Source organism: Dermacentor andersoni, chromosome 7 (genome assembly GCF_023375885.2).
Source record: "Dermacentor andersoni chromosome 7, qqDerAnde1_hic_scaffold, whole genome shotgun sequence".
Taxonomy (NCBI): Eukaryota; Metazoa; Arthropoda; class Arachnida; order Ixodida; family Ixodidae; genus Dermacentor; species Dermacentor andersoni.
In genome coordinates this window covers 154,960,080-154,978,875 of record NC_092820.1, presented here as the reverse complement: position 1 = coordinate 154,978,875, position 18,796 = coordinate 154,960,080, and the positions used below count along the sequence as shown (strand labels likewise).

The 18,796-nt window shown below is 44.7% G+C and overlaps 1 protein-coding gene and 1 long non-coding RNA gene across 2 annotated transcripts in view; one reads left to right on the top strand and one right to left on the bottom strand.

Annotated features, from left to right (window-relative positions):
* Positions 1–18,796, bottom strand: part of LOC140219361 (uncharacterized) — a 166,886-nt gene that overhangs the window by 56,686 nt on the left and 91,404 nt on the right. The window lies entirely within an intron of this gene.
* LOC126533531 (uncharacterized) overlaps positions 1–18,796 on the top strand; it is a 31,732-nt gene that overhangs the window by 1,029 nt on the left and 11,907 nt on the right. Inside the window, exon 2 of the mRNA XM_050180700.3 lies at positions 3,500–3,678. Coding sequence (XP_050036657.2) covers positions 3,500–3,678 — 179 coding nt within the window. The remainder of the gene's footprint in view (positions 1–3,499; positions 3,679–18,796) is intronic.

Below are 18,796 nucleotides of genomic sequence, written 5' to 3'. Positions count from 1 at the left end.
GCTCGAAATTAAAAGCTACAAACGAGGTCATTTACTCTAGACATTTCTCCTTCGTCTTCTGACCTTGTGATCAAAACCACCACCATCGCAATTAACATTATTTTTATTATCACTATAGTAGTAGCAATAGTAGTAGTAGTGGTCGTTGTAGTAATGGAGATCTACTGTTTATACGGGATTGCATCTCATACGCCGCCTCGTACGCTTTGAACTGCCATTCACGCACTGAAGAAGTGATTTTTACTGAATTCTCAAATGATGAAACTGTCATGTCGCTTCCAAACCGAATTGGACGGTGTTACGTGACCTAGAAATATAACCACCGAAAAAAAAAGAAATAAAAAAACGTGCTGGAAGTTACATGGGTAACAGCCCCTTGACATGATCACGTGCCACAGGATAGTTATAGTGCTCTGTATTAAATAAGAAAGTTAGCACTTTCCCTTTAACAAGGTTGGAAGAAAATACGAACTAAACAAGAAACTTTTCGAACAAACACCACTTGGGCTTTGCATCAATTCGGTCGGCATAGCTCTGATAAATTGCGGTAATGATGCAGGTTGTTCTTGAGTAAACCACCTTTTCGAATAAACATCCCCTACGTTGCGGTCAATTACTCACAGGGGACCCTGATTATGAAAAGAAAAATTTCAGAAGAATAAAAATGGGTTGGAGTGCTTACGGCGGGCATTACCAAATCATGACTGGGAGCTTGCCGCTGTCGTTGAAAAGGAAAGCGTAGAAATCATTGCGTTCCAGGGATGCAACATATGGGCAGAAACTTGGAGGTTTATAACGAAGCTCGAGAACAAGTTAAGGACCCCGCAAAGAGCTATGGAACGAAAAATATTAGGCGTAACGTTGACACAGTAAGAGAGCTGTGTGAATGAGTGAGCAAACGAAGATAGCCCATATGCTATTTGGCGTTAAGAGACAAATATGGAGCTGGGCATGCCATGCAATGCGTAAGGGAGATAACCGGTGGACCATTAGAGTTACAGAATGGTTGCTAAAGGAATAGAAGCACACTCGAGGGCACCAGAAATTTAGGTGTGGTGATGAAATTAGGAAATTTGTAGGCGCAACTTGGAATCAGTTAGCACAAGACAGGAGTGATCGCAGATCACTGGGAGAGGACTTCGTCCTGCAGTGAACATAAATATAGGCTCACGATGAATAAGATGACGATGATGATGACGACGTTGCAGTTTATTATTCGCGTAACTCCGAAGATAAACCGCAGATTTATACATTCTTCTTTCAGCTTGCTGTTTAACCCCACGAAAGGCACGCGCTAAGGTGCAGGCGCGAGACACATCTCTTGCCGCCATCAATCATGCAAGAGCCACTTCCCGTGCCTTGTCAAAACACTCTTCTCGCGGTTTTAATTCGGTGACAAACAGACCGTGAGCTTTATATACCTTGACAGCAACTCATGCGGGCGGTTTCTTTATAATTGAACACCTGGGCATAGCGCCTGCTAAAGAACTAGCGCGATATGCAATCGCGTGTCGTCCACGTATACACGTTCTCACAACGCGGTGAGCCGTTGCGCTGTTAATAAATAATAGGACCAAGGGAAGAAAACTTGTTTGTGGCTCCGTTTCGATTCTCTTTGGGCACGCACCGGTGTATGAATGCGTCGTCCGTGTCGCTAATTTAGTTTTGTGAGTGACAGACACTCAAAGCTATGTCGACTAGAATGTATGGCCACCGCTGGCAGCAAGACTGCAAGAAGCGAGTATGAAATATGCATTGCCTCCTGTGTGGAACATGCTCTTCGTTGATGCGCGTGTAATTGCATGCGTCTCTCAGTCGACGTGGCTTGTACTCATCGCCGAAATCCCTGCAACTGGTGATACTGCACTGACTCGAAAACTTTTGCGCAATGAGGTGCTGTCCGGCTTGCGGATTGCTTTCAGGCTTATGAATAGGGAATTAGAAAATGTTTCTTGCGATGGCCTCGAGCGCATGTGCAAGCAAGCGCAGGATAGCAGCGCGTTGGGTAGGTGCCAGTCAGAACTTTTTTCCCCATAGAAGCCGAGACGACTTGATGTTTAACTCCAGATGGATTCAGTGATAACGGCAACTGAGATTTTTTTTGCATTAATATTCTTTCATTCTCGCTTTGCATGTAGTCAGTGACAAGAATTTTAAGGCCGACGACAGCTACTTGCTTAGGTGTTGAGGAATTTTACATTTTCGTCTCTTATTTCAAAGGTCCTTCTTTCAGAATTTCGAGGCTTGAAGTTTTCAGGAATTTGGTGATATATTTATGCAATTTGCTCTCTTACGCTTATATGAGCATTATAATCCCGCTCTGAAAAGTCATCATCACCATGAGCCTGTTTTATTCCTACTGCAGGACGAAGACCTCTCCCTGTGATCTCGAATTACCCCTGTCTTACACTAGCTAATTCGAACTTGCACCTGCAAGTTTCCTCATTTGCTCACCTCACCTAATTTTCTGCGTTTTTAATCTACGCTGTCCTTCCTGTGGCAGCCATTCTGTAACAATGCTCCACCGGTTCTCTACCTTACGCATTACTGAAAAATAGACTTTCGTAAAGAACTAGTGGTCTTCAACAACTTTTTTCTTAACAGAAGGTAATTGCTACTTAAGATGCAGTATTGTAGTGCGTACATTGTAAAGGTCTCCCTTAAATCAATTGCACGCCAGCCAGAAACACGAAGTGTGGAGGTTTTCCATCAATACCAATTTTGACTTTTTAAATTCATTTTGGAAACATATTCGATTCCCCCTTTACTGCATAATACATATGACAATCCATCGTATTTAATAGCCCAGTATTCGTCCATCGCAGTGTGGAGTCCTCTACCAGCTGTAATCTCCAATCACTCCATTCCACCCTTGTTACCGCCATTCTATGCGTGAAAATTTCGCACTTCCACCTGGCCCTCTGCCATTCCTATCTTCGTTTGCCTTACACTGGCCACCAATTCTCCTGCTCCAGCAGACCACTGGTTACCTGTCCTGCGCATTACGCGACCTGCCCAAGTTCATCTATGTCTCTTAATATCTATTAGAATATCAGCTGTAGCAGTTTGTTATGGTTTCTTTTTATTTCATCTCTCGTTGAGAGGTTCTAATGCGCTTCTCAAGCTCCATTGTCATTGTGAAACTATCACTTGTATCAACATTATCTCAATTTGCGAGGAGTACGAGGTTAATGAGCTGAAAACACGAATGCAGCCTTTTGGGATTTAGCCAGCCGTTTGTCCGCCAGAAATGAGATCTTGCGGAAACCAGTGGGGACTGTTTTCAACAAAATTTTCTGGCAATACTAATTTATTTCCTTATATCAAGCTGTCTACATATTCCACTGAGATCAAACACAAACGAATGAGCAATAAGCGAGTAGCGAATGAGGTCAAGAAGGATCGAACCCGTGACCACGAGCACACTAGTGCAGCTCCATAACCGCTATAAGCTACGTGGGTAGGCCGGTAACACACTAACATCTTTCTCTGCACGCAGGCTTGTCGGCCACTCCTACGCCCTCGCCCCTTCCCGACTTGGTGACATCGTGTCGAGGCGTGGGCCACTCCTCGACACAAACCGAGCAGACGCCCTACGGTGCGAGCCCCTGTCGAGACGGAGCGAAGGTTGTGGGTCGAAGACTCCGGTATCTCTCGGACACGCTGGACACTGCACCGGTGAGTAAATATCGAGAGCGCATTATGTCGGTTCGGTAATTTACACAAGATCTCGGTGATAAAAGAAGATGCTTTTAATCAGTCTGTTCAGCCTGCTACCACTGATGACTGGAAGTGATGTATCTGATGAATGTAACTCCGAGGAGGCCAAATAAATTATCAACAGCCGTGGCAGTCGTAAAGCTAAAAACGAAAAGCTAAACGCGGACAAAAAAGAAAAAGATGTTTTGAGAAACAGGAAATGGCGGTACGAGGAACGAGAAAGAACAACAGAGGTATATGATCAGATGATAAATAGTAACAAAAATAAAAACAATGCAAAGTGTGTCATCAATTAAAACTTTGACATGGGCACGTACACGCCTCTTAAAAAATGTTGGCATGACACAAGAGTTTGTAAGAATTATCTGGTGCGAGGAGAACGTTTGGTGTTGTCAGAAGATGTTGTCATTTCCCCCCCGTTTTTCTTTCTTTATTTAATGAATTGGCCCGCTAATGCTGTTTCTGTAATCATTTTCTGTATTCATTTTTCTTCTCTTTTCACGTCGTTGCTTTCAACTGGCTAGGATATTCTCCTGAGTACTTAATCAAATTAGCCATGACGTCGTGATTCTTGGGAACCTCTTGCAAACGGGATGCTGAAGCAATATATATATATATATATATATATATATATATATATATATATATATATATATATATATATATATAATCAACGAGAAAAAAGGGGGTTAACCGAGGGGCCCGAAGGTTGTGCGAAGGTGTTGGGTTATATATATATATATATATATATAGATATATATATATATATAACGAACATAAGATAGAACAAACAAACGAATGTATCAGTAATAAAGAAAGAACAATCCAAAGAAGTTGAAACAGCCACCTACACAGAATAAACCTACCCTCCGCGGCCGCTCCCATTATGCGCTCGACGAGCCGGGGCCAGCGATTCGAATATGTAACGACGAATCATTCCCCGCACCTGCACTATCAATGGTTGGATCGTGTGGTGACCGAACAACATCGTCCGGAACGCGTGCATCATCACATGCAATGAATCCGCGCGAAAAAAGAACGTTATAAAGAAATCGAAGCAGCGGTAATTCCCCGCATGCATACGAGACAAGAGCGCCATCGTGTCGCCAGTGCGCGTGAAAAGCCGCAGGCGACGATCGCTTTAGGCGACAAAGAACCCACTCTGCCACCTCCGTTCGTGCAAAAGTGCTTTCACGGTATACAGCGGGGTTCGTAAAAAATTGTTCGAACGATCGCTGTTCGCGTGCGCCGTGCCGTGTCATGGTAGTCGCCGCTACGGAAAGCTATATACGCTTCGTAATCATGCGAAAGGCGGCAACTCCATTAGTGCCTTGCGTGGAACATTTGCGTGGGTGGGCCTGGGCGGGGGGGAGGAGGGAAGCGATGTTGTGATCGCGACAGCTGCGCGGGATCCTCACTTACGTAGGCGAAGGTGTCGCTTTAAGCGTGAAAACGCTCAGGTGCGTCGTCGCGCCGCCCGCGTCCTGTTTCTTCATTTCTTTGTTTCGATGCATTGGTCTTTCGTCGCTTGCACCATATACACGTGTGCGTGCGCGTGTTGCGCGTGGTATATGCAGAATGAATGCATTGTGATTGGGCCGTTCTTTGTGGAGCGTTCGAAATGGCTCGGCGCGCTGGCGTGTCGGCGCTAATCTTCTTCCTTGCGACAGATGGCGCTTCGAGAGATGACCCGGTATGGGCCTCACGCGATCGGCTTGCGCTGGCCAGAGACCAACGCGTGTACTGAAGCTTGACTTGTCCCTCTGCGTGACGCGCTGGGAAAAAGAATAATAAAGTGGAATCTTCTTTATGAAAATTAAGATGAAAATAATACTATAGATCGGCAAATCTCGAGCGCAATTTTGCCACGACGTCTTTCGACGTCGTTAAGTAGCAAAGCAGAAGAAATGGAGGAGACTCTTAAGAAATGCAGTTTCTTAACGCTGTAACTTTTCAGGTTTTTGTGAAACCGAGTACACATATTCACACAGACAGTTAATTTACAAATATGAACAGTGTAGGCGCAGTGACGAAAGGACCACTTCTGCAACGGTACCTTCATCTATAACCTATATAGTGACAAGCACTCTCTTGTTTTAACTTTCGGACATCATTAGACGTAAAGAACAGCTTAAATCCGCATTGTGTGCTGCTCTAAAGAGCAGTTTCTTCCTGGTTGACGCTCGCGAATTTACGAATAGTGATAGCCAGTGGGAGGTTAATGGTTTATTTGATTCCCAAAGGTCAATGTTGATAGTGAGCTGGCGCACGCAGTGTTCGTTTACTTAGCCCAAGTATAGCTGTAGGCGGTCACTAATTATGAAAGGCAATTCCCGGTAAGAATAAGCTTGGCACTCATTTGTCAAGCGCTCCTTCTTCCCGGACTGTGGGAGTCAATGAGGAGAAAGTTCATAAATAGTGTATAATGTTAATAGTTACTTATAGGTTACCGCAAACTCAAAAGCGAACACTACAGAGCTTAGGCGATCAAAGTAAAGCAAAATAGTTAATAGGGACACAGAGTGAGATTATTTAAACTGAAACTTAGATGAAGACATAGAGGAATGAAGGAGTTAGTGAGGCTGCATTTGTTATAGTAACAAGCATATAAACAAACGGTTGTTAAGATAGAGAAAGCACACTGCAAATTGATTGTTGCGTCTTGTTTGAAAATCCGGAACTTATACGGTAAATGTAAGTAGGCGAGTAGACTGCCATAGGTGGAAGTCTAACCCACGTCCTCCGTATTACACGTGTGGTACTTTGTCAATTCAGCTACAGTGGCGGCAATGCTTCCGTGCAGTTGCAGGGGAATTTCTGTATACGTGTACAAGAATATCCATGGGAATGTTAGCCAACGTCACTCATGGTCATGGTGGCGAACCATGAAAAAAATACTTTTAACCGCTGACGTCTCCTAGTGCGTGAACTTGGGAGCGAGCAACTGGCCAATGAAGATGAAGAGACCGAATTTTGTGCCAACGAATACGAACACAGTAGGGAACCCGCGGTTAGACGAGTACATGCTAACGAGAACGATTGAAAGCAAGTAGCTAGAGCACGGTACAACGTGCGACGTAATTTCATCGCGATAAGGTGAACTCAGGCAATCGTGGGATGCATGTTATAACCACACATAGGTGTCCTAGCTCAGTTTAGGAGTAAATGAATATCGAGATGGTCCAGCCGTACAAGACATTAAGACCGGTAAAGACAAGCCAAGACAAGCGTTGGCATGGTCGCAACACTCCGAGCGTTGCCACGCTTTTGGGGGTGGCTTTTTTCCAGCAGTGGAGTAAACGAGGCGTACGAAAGTAATAATGATGATTGCGGTGATAAATTGAGGCACCAGAAATCTGAAATCTACACTTTATGGAAATAACGCCAGTCCATTTTCTCCTGTTCGAGTTGCTCACCGCCTAATCTAAACTTTATCTTAAGCTAACACACGAGTATAGTGATGTGCGTATACAGTGCGATCTCAACAAGAAATTCGCTCCTGAAAGCACCGTATTTCTTCTAAAATGGAAGTGATATGGCGCGCCATTAGGAGTGATCAATCATTTCGCTGTAAAAAAAAACAAGAACAAGAAGTGACCCTCTTCCAGAAAAAAAAAACAGATGAACAAAAAAGAAAACGGACAGCAACTAAGTGTTCCTTCTTTAACAGCTCAATCTTATTTTGTGTGTATGCGTATATGGATGCGTATCTGTGTGCGTGCGTGCGTATGGGTAGATGTCATTTTATAGACGTTGGAACTAACATGCATGACGCGGTAAGTTACATGATAGCCGGCGGTAGAAACAAATATAGAATGAATATGAAAAGAAAAGAAAAATGATATGGAGACTTCAAAAGGGTCTCCGTAGGGCGCATCCCCATCACGACAAGCTCGTCTGACAGCCAACTGAAGCCCGCAGAGTATACGTTAGAAAGCGGCGAGCCGGGTCATCTGCTTGCTGTCTGCTGCCGTACACGTGTTCCGGTTCCCATACTTGTCTTTCACTCGCTGAAGCGCAAATAACTCAGAAGAGAAACCCCCTGAGTGCTGCCACGTGAGAGGGCAACATCATCATTCTCTTAAATTACCACAAAGGTGAAGGAGGCGCACTTGGTGGCACGCAATGATCGCCAATAGAGTAGAGACCATGGAGAGGTCGGTAGAAGTAGGAAAAATTGCAGTACAGCGAAAGTGAGCTGTCGTTGAAGTGATGGAAAGTGAGCGTATAGAAGAAATATAAAGTGCTGCTGAAAGCTGCCAGACTTTGAGAGCACGTTTTCAACGGGTGTGTCGGCCGTGGAATTGACGACTACATTGGGCGTTCCAGTTAGACGTGAAATCTGACGTCTGCGTGGTGGGGCGCAATAAATGCAGAAACAAACTTCGTCTAAATGTAAATACGTAGACAAATAAACAGGCTCTTTTTAAGACGTCTTTGCCTTTAGCTTTGATGGGTTTATGTAATATATACTTTCATTATCATTTATTTGTCATTTGTTTATTTCAATTAGGAACTGCGGATAATTTCCCCTATGCTGTCTTTGTTGTCATTGTTGGCTTCTCATGGCATTATACGTATATTCTTACGTGTGGAAAGATGTAGACAAAAAGGACTAGGAGAGTTGTAGGGCTCGAGCTTGGCGACGCGTAGTCAATGTCACTGGTTGTCGCAGCGGTACGAGCACGCACTAGGCACGGCGGGACTGATTTCACATATGTGACGCCGGTACCTCCGCGGAACCCGTAATATGGACCTGTGTAACAGGAGAGTACTTTCCTCAAGAAGGCCAACTTTACGAAATGATGACAACGCAACACACGAGGGTGCCGGGAGAAAAGTGGACATCACGGTGATGCAGGTCGTCGTGCTGCATCTGTTTGTTTTGAGACACTGGCTATATATATATATACTAAGGCTATCGCCAACCACGTGATACTTTCGCAATTCTTCGCTATTGCTTCCTTTGCTCGTGTAGCACTCACCATCGTAATTTTTAACGGTTACTTATCTAGCTATGTTTCAGTTTCGCAAACCAAATATCGTTTTTTTTTTTTTTTTTACAAGACTAACGTTATCTTATTTTTGGCGTTGCTTTTAAGAAGATCTATGCACCGTAGTACACGATAAGTATTACGACTACCTAGCTTTGCAGGTTTTTAACGCAGCTCGCTCTAGTGTAAGACTCAGATGGTGGCTTTATATATATATATATATATATATATATATATATATATATATATATATATAGGTTCACCGCCTGGTCCCTCAATTGCAGAATGATTGCACCATTGACCCATGGCATATGGTTGCGAAAGAACGCTCTCGACATAGGAAATAATAGGAATATAATATATAGATCAAAGTATCGAATATGCACTATACGCTAACACAATATAAAAACGGGAAAAAGAAGGGAGCGAAATATAGTATAACCACACCCACTTTGTAAATGCATTTAAGGCATCGCCGCATTCGTTTGCTCAACGAACTTCGTCACGCTCTGCGGGAAATGGGTAAAGCAACCAAACACCCTTGCTTTGAAGCATAACACGCGGCAGCTGGAAGGAGCTATTAGCCAACGCACGAATTAAACTTGGGACAATATTGCTGCATATGAACTATGCGAACTGTCTGATATATCGACCCTGCTCACCGCTTTGTAAAGTGTCACGCGTGAGAACCTCCGTTATCCGTGGACACACGTAGCAAAATTATTGGCCCCGCTGTGCAACAGCATACGTAACTGCTAGAAACGCAGCTATGCATCATTTTAGGTAACTTGCGACAACGCTGTACAAAAAAATAGTGGGGGGAATTCATTTTTTTTGGAGGGCTCCTCCTTGATTGCTTAAACGAATCCAGTATGCAGGCGGCATGGCGCAGGGCGTTCATATTAAGAGGCTTACGGTGCAATGTTTCATCTATTGGGAATCCGCATGTCCTTAGTGGCACATATGCATTATTGAAAAAAAAAAAGAATTACCCGCTGTGTTGTCATCGCGCTGCTGAGCTCGAGGTCGTGTGTTCGAATGCCACTGCGGTGGTGGCATTTCGACGGGTCCAAATGAAAAAAATATATATAAATAGAAACAATACATAAAACAACAAAATAAAAACGCGCGTGTATGTTCATTTTGGTGCACCCTAAAGCACCCCAGGTTGTGAAAATTACTCCGGAGTCCCCCACAACGACGTGCCTTCGGATTCCTATCAGACCGTGTTTATGGCACGAAAAACGCCGTAATTTATATTCTGTTGTGAAAGGAAAACAAATACAAAACATCGCTGTATCAGTGAAAGGCGACGCTGTTCTTTTTTTTTTTTTCTATAATTCGTTCTTTAGGGCCACAGCTGTAGTGAAACAAAAGGTATCATAACACAGGGCTCTGTTAAAAATACCACATTGAGAATGCTTCAATACGAAAGCTCAAATACCAAGCTAAATTTTATATCAGCTTTTTTAAGGTGTCGAAGAAATTAAAATAGTGCGATAGCATGTACGACCAGTCACCAAGGCATAGTCCCTTTTTTTATTCAGCAATGGGATCGCTGGACATGGCATAAACTTTAATATCTCCATGCACTATCTCCCAACCCTTTATTCGCCCATCCCTTATGATTGGCTCAACAAGGGGTTTAAATTGGCGACTGCAAGTTAAGCCAGTGCTTGGGAACTACGCTTGCGCGTGACTCAGCCATGGACTTCACTCTCCTGGCTTAGTCAATGAGGCATATAATGTGTAGATTGAAAAAAAAAAAAAGAAAACTGTAACTGAAACAGACAACTTATGGTGGTGAGTAAATGCGAACACTGGAGTTTCATTCCCGGTACCAGTGATGCGCAGTTAAAGGATATTTCAGGCCCTGTCCTCTCTGGTCTGTGGAGGGAGAACGACATTTGTTGATCGTACAATTGGGCACTCAATTTAGCACGTTTAATCCGTTCTCTTTGTGTGTCCTAACTTAATGGAAGCAGAATAACTCGTTTTAAAACATCCAACGAATAAAGGCAATCTGTAGATTTATCGAAAGCGTCAGGTTTACACTGGGGGAGCAGTGAGCGTAAGAGGAGACTGGAAGATATGGCACATTTTTTTCGTTCATTACATTTATTTTTATTTTCTGGCGTAAATTATTTTTGATCAGTGGAGACTAATCTACAATTCCGCAGGCATCGAGGCTAACCTGCAGACCGATTCGAAAAGTTGTCATGGTCTGAAAGAAATAAGAAATTTACTTGCATATCTAATTTTTTCTCACTATTTCTATGCTGAACTGAACAAATAATAGAAAGCTTGTTCATCTTACGACGGTAACGGCTATATCATTTCACACCGTATTAATTTTAAAGAAAGATAATGAGAAATGTCCCAAATTTAGAAAGTTAACTACGGAGAGAGATTATGAGGGTAGACAAGATCCATATAAAGTCCGAGGTACACAGAAACAAAAGGATTTAAAAATTGGGAGGAGGCTGTGCGTAGAATGTATTTTGTTTCCCAGAGACACATATGCGAGATATCGTAATGTCGTCCGTGTCATACAGGCGCGCAGATGAGAATAATAGAGAGACGGCGTATTGAGCCCGAGAGCTCCAGGAGCAGTCCGTGAGGAAGGACTTAGTAAGAGCGCATGGGCTTAATATTGCGAAAGTTTGCCTGGTTGCACTGGTTGGTAAATCCTTACTTCAGACAAGCGAAAATTGTTTCTGCAGTGCGCAAAAACGAGGAAGGAAGGCCCAAGGCGATAAAGCGGACAGTGCGCCCTGTTCTGTCACCGCCTTCTTTCCTTCCAAATTTGTGCGCTAGAAAGGACCTTCGCTTGTCTGAAATAAGCATTAATATTGTTATCTGCATACACGAAGATCTAATAACCTCAGAGAAAATGCAGGAAGAAGACCATTTTAAGGATGGATATGGCGACCAAAACTGCACAAGCTAAGAAATAACGAGCGTTTGGATTTGTCGAATACAATTTTTAGCACGGTTTGTTTTTATCGCTTCTCAATCTAAACGTACGAGTGTATTGCGCGGCGCCATGGTGAGAATACAACCGCCATCGTTGAGATTCGATGTCTCTGCATAACATAACGATAATGTCCTAATATGTACCTGGCACGGACCCAAGTAGAAAAAGAAACGCATACGAACGTTGAAAAACAAATAGAAATGATTTGTTGCAGGACTTCCTACCAACTTGATCATCTCTCATGCATTCTCAATTCCTCTCTGTACGTGGCGTTTTTTTTTTTTTAGGACAAAGGGACTAGCGTGCGCGATAGAATATAACAGCATGCACACACACCTCACGCGTAACCGTCTCAGCATCTGAATCGAGGCTCGTTATTGGAAGCGTTAGCAGCTTTCCTTTCGCTGCGTTTAAAGCACCTGCAGGGATGTGTACGCACTTTAGATTTCAATAAATATAGAGCCGTTCCTGGTACGGCTCTTCAAAAAAGGTGGCGTGAAACGCGACGTACTGCTTACTAAAAGCGTTGTGATCGTTGCACTTTAGACCAAAGAGAAGAATGACGTAGCTGTACACAGAATGCCACCAAACAAGTTTTTTTTTTCTTACAACGAGGCGTTTCTTTAGGGACCCAGACATTGCACACGAGATCTCATGGGAAGCTGAACGTATTTGTCCTCTGCGTAGTTTAATTGGAAGCTAAAACGAAAATGTTTGGACGCGCATACAACTCCTGAGAGAGACGAAAACACTTTACAAATGCACTCCTTACAAAGATACCTCCGTGTCAACAGGGGGGGGGGGGGGGGGAGGAATGACACGCCGCAATGCAGAAACCGTTGTTCCCCAATTGTCCCTCCTAAGTAAACCCACGTAAGTGATGCGTGAAACACGGACGGCAAAATGGATGAACTGCCGAAAAAAATACATACTTTTTGGCTGGGGACTGACAACGCGTAAACGGAAGGGTTAAACGCAGCGTACGCAGCGTCACCCCGTGTTTTCAAGGATGGGGAAGAGCTGTTGAAAAGGGGCCCGCGACTTGCCGCTTCCGTCAACAATCCCAGACTCACTCAAATGTACACGCGTCCCATTGCGGTTCCAACAGAAAGCGCGAGTACGAACACCTCGTTCGGAAAACCGGTCAGTCAGTCAGTCCCCCTCAAACTAACCCTTTTCTTCGCACTAGCCGCACTTATCTTTCTTTTTTTTAGAGGGAGCGAGGGGGGGGGGGGGGGGTCTCAGCCCACAAAGACCTGTTTGAGGTTGACCCGCCCCGACCTCGTTTCAAACGGAGGATGGAAGACCAAGTGAATCAGTGCTGTTCGGTGTCCCTCAGAGGACTTAGCAAGAAGCGACTGGTTGTGCATGGCACATCAAAGCACAGACATACGGAACATGTACTGTACACATGTATTCCTCCCGTTTCCACAAAAAGAGCGGGCGGAGCAGACAGGAGCCGACCGTCACAATAGCAGCGTCCTAATGAAAACGGAGTGCGGCAAATGGAAAAGTAAAGGGTAAGTGAAGAAATCGCGAATGGCGCGGCTTCTACAGTACAACGGGCTGCCTCAGAGGCACACAATGCCGGCACTCGAAGAGGCTGGGAAAGACAATTAAGAATATAAAAGGTGACAAGCTTCCACTAAAGAGAGCACCGGTTCTCTTTTTTATTTTCTAAGTCGGTGCTTTGTTCTCCCAGCACGTGTATTAGTCACGTACATGGCAGTCGGGGCCACAAGTGCCCGATTCGAAAGCGGAAAAAAATATACATAGAGAAATGTGAAGTTCGTGCACATATATAAACGGTATGCACTTAACTCCTGAGTGGTGCGCCAACACCTAACTCGTTGCAGAGTAGAGTCTGATGGCGGCGACATAGCGCCGCGACCACCCCCTGGTGGCTAGAGCGGTGCCGTTTGAGTGGCACGACCCCTGGTGGTTTCGACAGCAACGCCGTTTTGAGCGGGGGAGATTTTAAGGAGAGAGGAGGGGGGTGCGGAGTTGCGCGAAGGGGGACGGCTATGGTCGGTTTTTGACGGCGAAGGGTGGTAGGGGAGGGATGGCTTGAAAGTGCGGGCAAAGATCCTGTTCCCATGAGCTCGGGTAAGCCTCCCCTTATTGTAAAGGCCCTGTCGTTTATTCGTTTCACTCGTCATTGAAGTAGCGGCTGGTTCCTTACATCGTGGTGTGAGTGTTTGTTTGTGATTAGCACCATGCTTTTTTTTTTTGTATAAAGGGGTAGGCATTTCGGTGGGAGTACATTTGGCGATTGCGGAAGGGCGAAAGCGACGGGAAAATTTTAGCTCCGAAACAGCACTGGCAAAATGAAAGCTCGGGATAGGCTCGATTGGTACATAAGCATTTGCATCGTTTTCTAGGGCTACCAGAAGAGAAGAGCGCTACGTGGGCTTTATTAATTTCAGTGTAAGCAGAGGGTATTAGTAGTTACGTTCCAAATCCCGGGAAAGAATACAGAGGAAGGGTTCGTTGAAATAAAATGTTAAGAGTTCTAAGGAGTTTATCGAAATGTATAGTAAGACTATTGCGGTACCGATTTTTTAAAAATTTATTGCGCAATTCCTCCGAAAGAAGAGCTGGCACTCGGCTCACCTGCAGAAGTACTACAGATGAGACTACACATAGGCCTATTCGTTACATGAACGTTGTCTTGTGTGTGAGCTGTTGGTCAAGACAACTGCAGCATCTTAAGCCTCGGTCAGCAAAGTTCGGCATGGTTCGCAAAGAAAGAGGCCAATTAGAAATCGCGATGACCACCAACCAATCTGCTCAGTGACAGGGAAAATGGAAGGCGCCCGTATTCTTTTCAGTTCGTATGTAGGTAGTCGCAGTATAGCGAACTGGGATCTCAGACGCACAGACGTCATTGTAGCTCATTCAAGCGTGCAACTCGCTTGGCTCGGCGGCCGGGGGACGGGGAGTGGTTGTTGAAGGGGAGGGGGGGGGTGGGGGATGAGGGCTTTACCGTTACCGACCACCTGCGGCGGGGGTGCCGGGTCCCGCCGGGCGAAAGCACGCATGGATGAGCCCACTGATGAGGTTCGCCACACTCGAAATCGGAAGAGTGCTAGCGGATGCCGATTTACGGCTTCGCAGCCGCTCCATTTGATTATTACTATTTTGAATTGGTGGAACGGACACGGTCTTCGAAGATAACTCTTGTGAACTCTAGGTTCTCTCGGGCAGCGAGTCGTTCATTGATCCTTCAGGATTACCCAATGCTACATGCGCGTTCCTGTCTTCTCAAAAAAAGAATTTTTTTTTTTACCCAGCTGTTGAGCTGTTTCCGGAAAACCAGCAAATTTACCGAATTGGTGTCTTCATATAACGGGTGCAACCGTGTCTATCCCGCGCGAAATTCTTTCTCCCTCTTGTCTCTTCCTGTAGCATAATTATCTCGGTAGATTGTCGAGATGACTTCGCTTCTTATTTTATTGAAAAGAAAAACATAATCGAATTTTCGCCTGAAACATCGATTGCGAGAAAGAGAGAGAGAGAGAGTTTCTTCTCAGAATCGAAAAAAAAGTTTCTTGCTGGTGTTGGGATGAAGAGAGAGGGTATCCTTTTTCAATCGCCAAGTCATTCCCGGGTTTTCATGCGATACTTTTCTCGTATAGCTTCGGAGACACAGATTACAAGACGATGGTGTTTTGGGAAAGCAGAAGAGAAGCTTCACAAGGAAAAACACAGAACGATTTGGTTAAGGCGTTTAATGGGGACGTCATTTACTTCGTTTCTATCCTACAGGCCACCTGCTAGAAAATATAAATTGCCTGTGGCTGTGCTGAATCCACTGTGATTTTAATGCTATTAAAAACAAAGCCAATCGTTTAGTTCTCGCCCATTCGGGCTGTATCGTTGTGTCTTCGGAAACGGCGAAAAAAACAAGTGAAGCGCCTGTATAATTGTGCAAGTTCAGACAAAAATCAGGTATGCAGCATGAAAATGCCAACCCACCACGTTATGTTACCTGTTTATACCTTCATTTACGCCAATAACTTGTGTTTTCGTCAAGAGTAAGGAGGAGATGCTTATTTCCTCCTCTTACATGGACATTCTTCTCTCGGCATCTAGCTGGTGTATTTAAACAAAACAATTAGACTTTAACCTTCGTAACCTAACAGTCGGTATTGTCACTAAGAACCGACTTGAAAAGTACCCGTTTCCCCGAGCGGTCTTGGGGTCCGAGAGGCTAGAGTACTAATTATTTTCTCTCTCTTCATTTCCGCTAGGCCACACTTCTATATGTATAAAAAACACACAAGAGTGAGCGCGAACAAAGAAATGCTTGAACGACCACTGGTGTGTTTTCCCACGTGACGACTCTCAAGCGCACTTTGCTTTGAAGAACCGGTGTTTCGACCGAGCGTGAAACCTGTGTGGTTAACTACGACTGCACGAGCGGAAGCGATATCAGCCCGCTCAGGCCCACAAGCGACGGGTGGTCTAGGGCAGGCCCAAACCGACCCGCTGCTTAAAGGGGGTTCCAACTCCACTTAGCACGGTGAATGTGTGAGGTCGAGGGTGTCGGAGGGTTTCTGTACTCGCCGCTGGTAATTACATAGTGGAGTGTGGTTTCTGGAGTCCTGCTTGAGGATGGACTCTACCACGTTATGCTCTGTGCTGATTCATGTTTTTTTTTATTCTCGCATAGTTCATCCCTCTTCTGAATTTTGTTTTCTTCTAACAGCGAAACCGAGTTAGCGGACGTAGGACAAGTTTTACGAGTGCCTAGGCGTGGGAAAGCTAACAGGGCTCATTTTTTCGAACTGCTTGAACTGCTTTTCTTGCGACATCATCGCCCAGTGATATTTATGAAGTTCCATCTATGCCAGAATTGCCATAGTCATGGTCATCAACCCTGATGCAAGTTTCTTTATTACGCACACTATATATATGGCGTGCGTAACTGTATGTGCTCTGAACTGTTTACCACTGCACATATCATAATCGTCACCCAGCACCTGGAATAGCGTGTCAGGCTAATATCTACAGCTTACCACTAAAGCTTGTATCTATGTCTTTCCAGTTACGTTCGTGAGTTCCAGGAGGCGCCGTTAAAAGCAAGTTTGAGGATGCCTTTAAGCGGCTGTTTGCTTGCTCGGTTAGCATGCTCGCTTGTTTTTTAGTTTGCCCTTTCAGTAACTTTTCAACACGGCTTCTGACGTTACCTTCCATGCTAATGAAATTCCTTTCGCATACTGACTGCAGAAAACGAGCTATGAGGCAATGTTCATTCGTTGTCGCCAACTTGATGCTTGCCGCGCTGCCGCTTTCAAGAATTACGTGGCAGTTGCAAGAGTCAAAAAAAAAAGAAAAACAGAAAAAGAAATATTTTGCTGAGGCTGTTGCCACGTTTATCTGCACTCGGCCGAATCGCGTGCACGGCAATAAACGTTGCTCTTCCTTTTCTACATGTTAACCTTTACATCACAAGCTGATTCACTACAATAGTGGGTCTTCAACTGGGCATCAATAAAAACGTAATACGCTAAATTAAGCGTCGCCCGCGCTGTGTCATAACGCAAACAAAAGCACGACAATCGTTGTTCTATAAGCTGCTTCGCCGGGATGTTGTAATGCATACCCCTTCCTCCACGCATCATATGCTTACCAGAGCACAACGTGCACGTGCTATTGCTAAGGCTGGGATGCAAATGTTGGTGGAGGGATGCGAGGGTGGGCGGGTAGTGTTGGGGAGAGGGCTGTGTAGAAAGCGTTAAATATGCCGCCAGCTTCATGGGCCTCGACAGGGGGACGCGCTAAAACAACGGGCATGGGTTTAGGCGAGCGTTGTATGCCCGTCTGTTTGCCTCCCTTAGCGAGGCAGGTTGCGATCGCTTGGTGAGCCTTACTCAGCATTCATCGTGGCAGAGTTTTCGTTCCTCCTACCATTGGTAAGCCTGCTTGCGTTTTACGCCTCGCGTAACTTGGCGCGCACGCACCAATGGGCACGACGAAGGGGAAGCGTGTCCGCTGTGCTCAACAGATGGCGCGGCGGCTCACGTTTTCTTTTCGAAGCTAGATCAGGATGCCTCAGAACACACACCTATAAAGCGAGGTATAAAAAGGAAGAAGAAGCATGTGCTTGCTGCGGTAAAGCTAGGGAAACAACTGAGCATGTGTTATTGCTATTCCCCGAAAGCTTTTCTCTTCGGCTAAAAAATGAATTTATTCGGCTGACTCTGAGGATTGCAAGTGAAATTAATTGTTGGACGATATCTTGTCGGGTTGCGAATTAATCACGTGAGAGAAACGAAATAAACGCTGAGCCGTTAAAAGACGTTTCGCCTTTCACAAGGAAGTAGTGTTTACTGTTCCATGTGAACATGTTTAATGTTCCGTGTGAACATTAAATTGTCAGAGCATAGGCGCTCACTAACGGGTAATGCCTACTCCCATGTCGCGCGGCGTTGCTCTGAATATGGGTGCACACCAATCTATGAAGACACCACAATACTTTCCGCGCATAGCAATCAGACTACGAGGGAGATTGTTGAGGCCTATTATATCAGGAAACAAGGATTGCGTTGTGTAAGCATGCCATCATTAAATTTGTATGGCAGGGAATTTGAATTTTTGAACAGCTTCATAGTGTAACATTAGATTACAGGGTTATGCATTTTTGCCTGTACACTGACAATGACACCGACCATGAGAGAGCACATGGGTATGGGTTGCAGTACATAAGTTTGTGTTTGCCTTCAATTAAAGTTAGTTGTGAGTTCAACGCTGTCCTGTGTGTTTCCTGCATTTTGTCTTCGTCGTCTTGCACTGCCCCTTCAAGATGTTTACACCATGATTGTTAATTTGATTGGTAACTCACTGCATACGGCAGTTTATACGGCCTATAAAACTACTAACCTAATTTCACGTAGTTGTCTAGTACTCTGGTATAGGTATACATGCTTCGTCTTTCGGGTGAAATAGTAATTTTTTTTCTCCTTATTGGTCTCTGGAACATTGACTGAGAGCTGAGGTACGACGGACCCACCATACCTTTTTGTGTCTTCCACAACTTGCCGTCCGCAATAAAAGTTGACGCAGCACCAAATATGGAAATAAAAAAAGAAAAGAAAAAAAT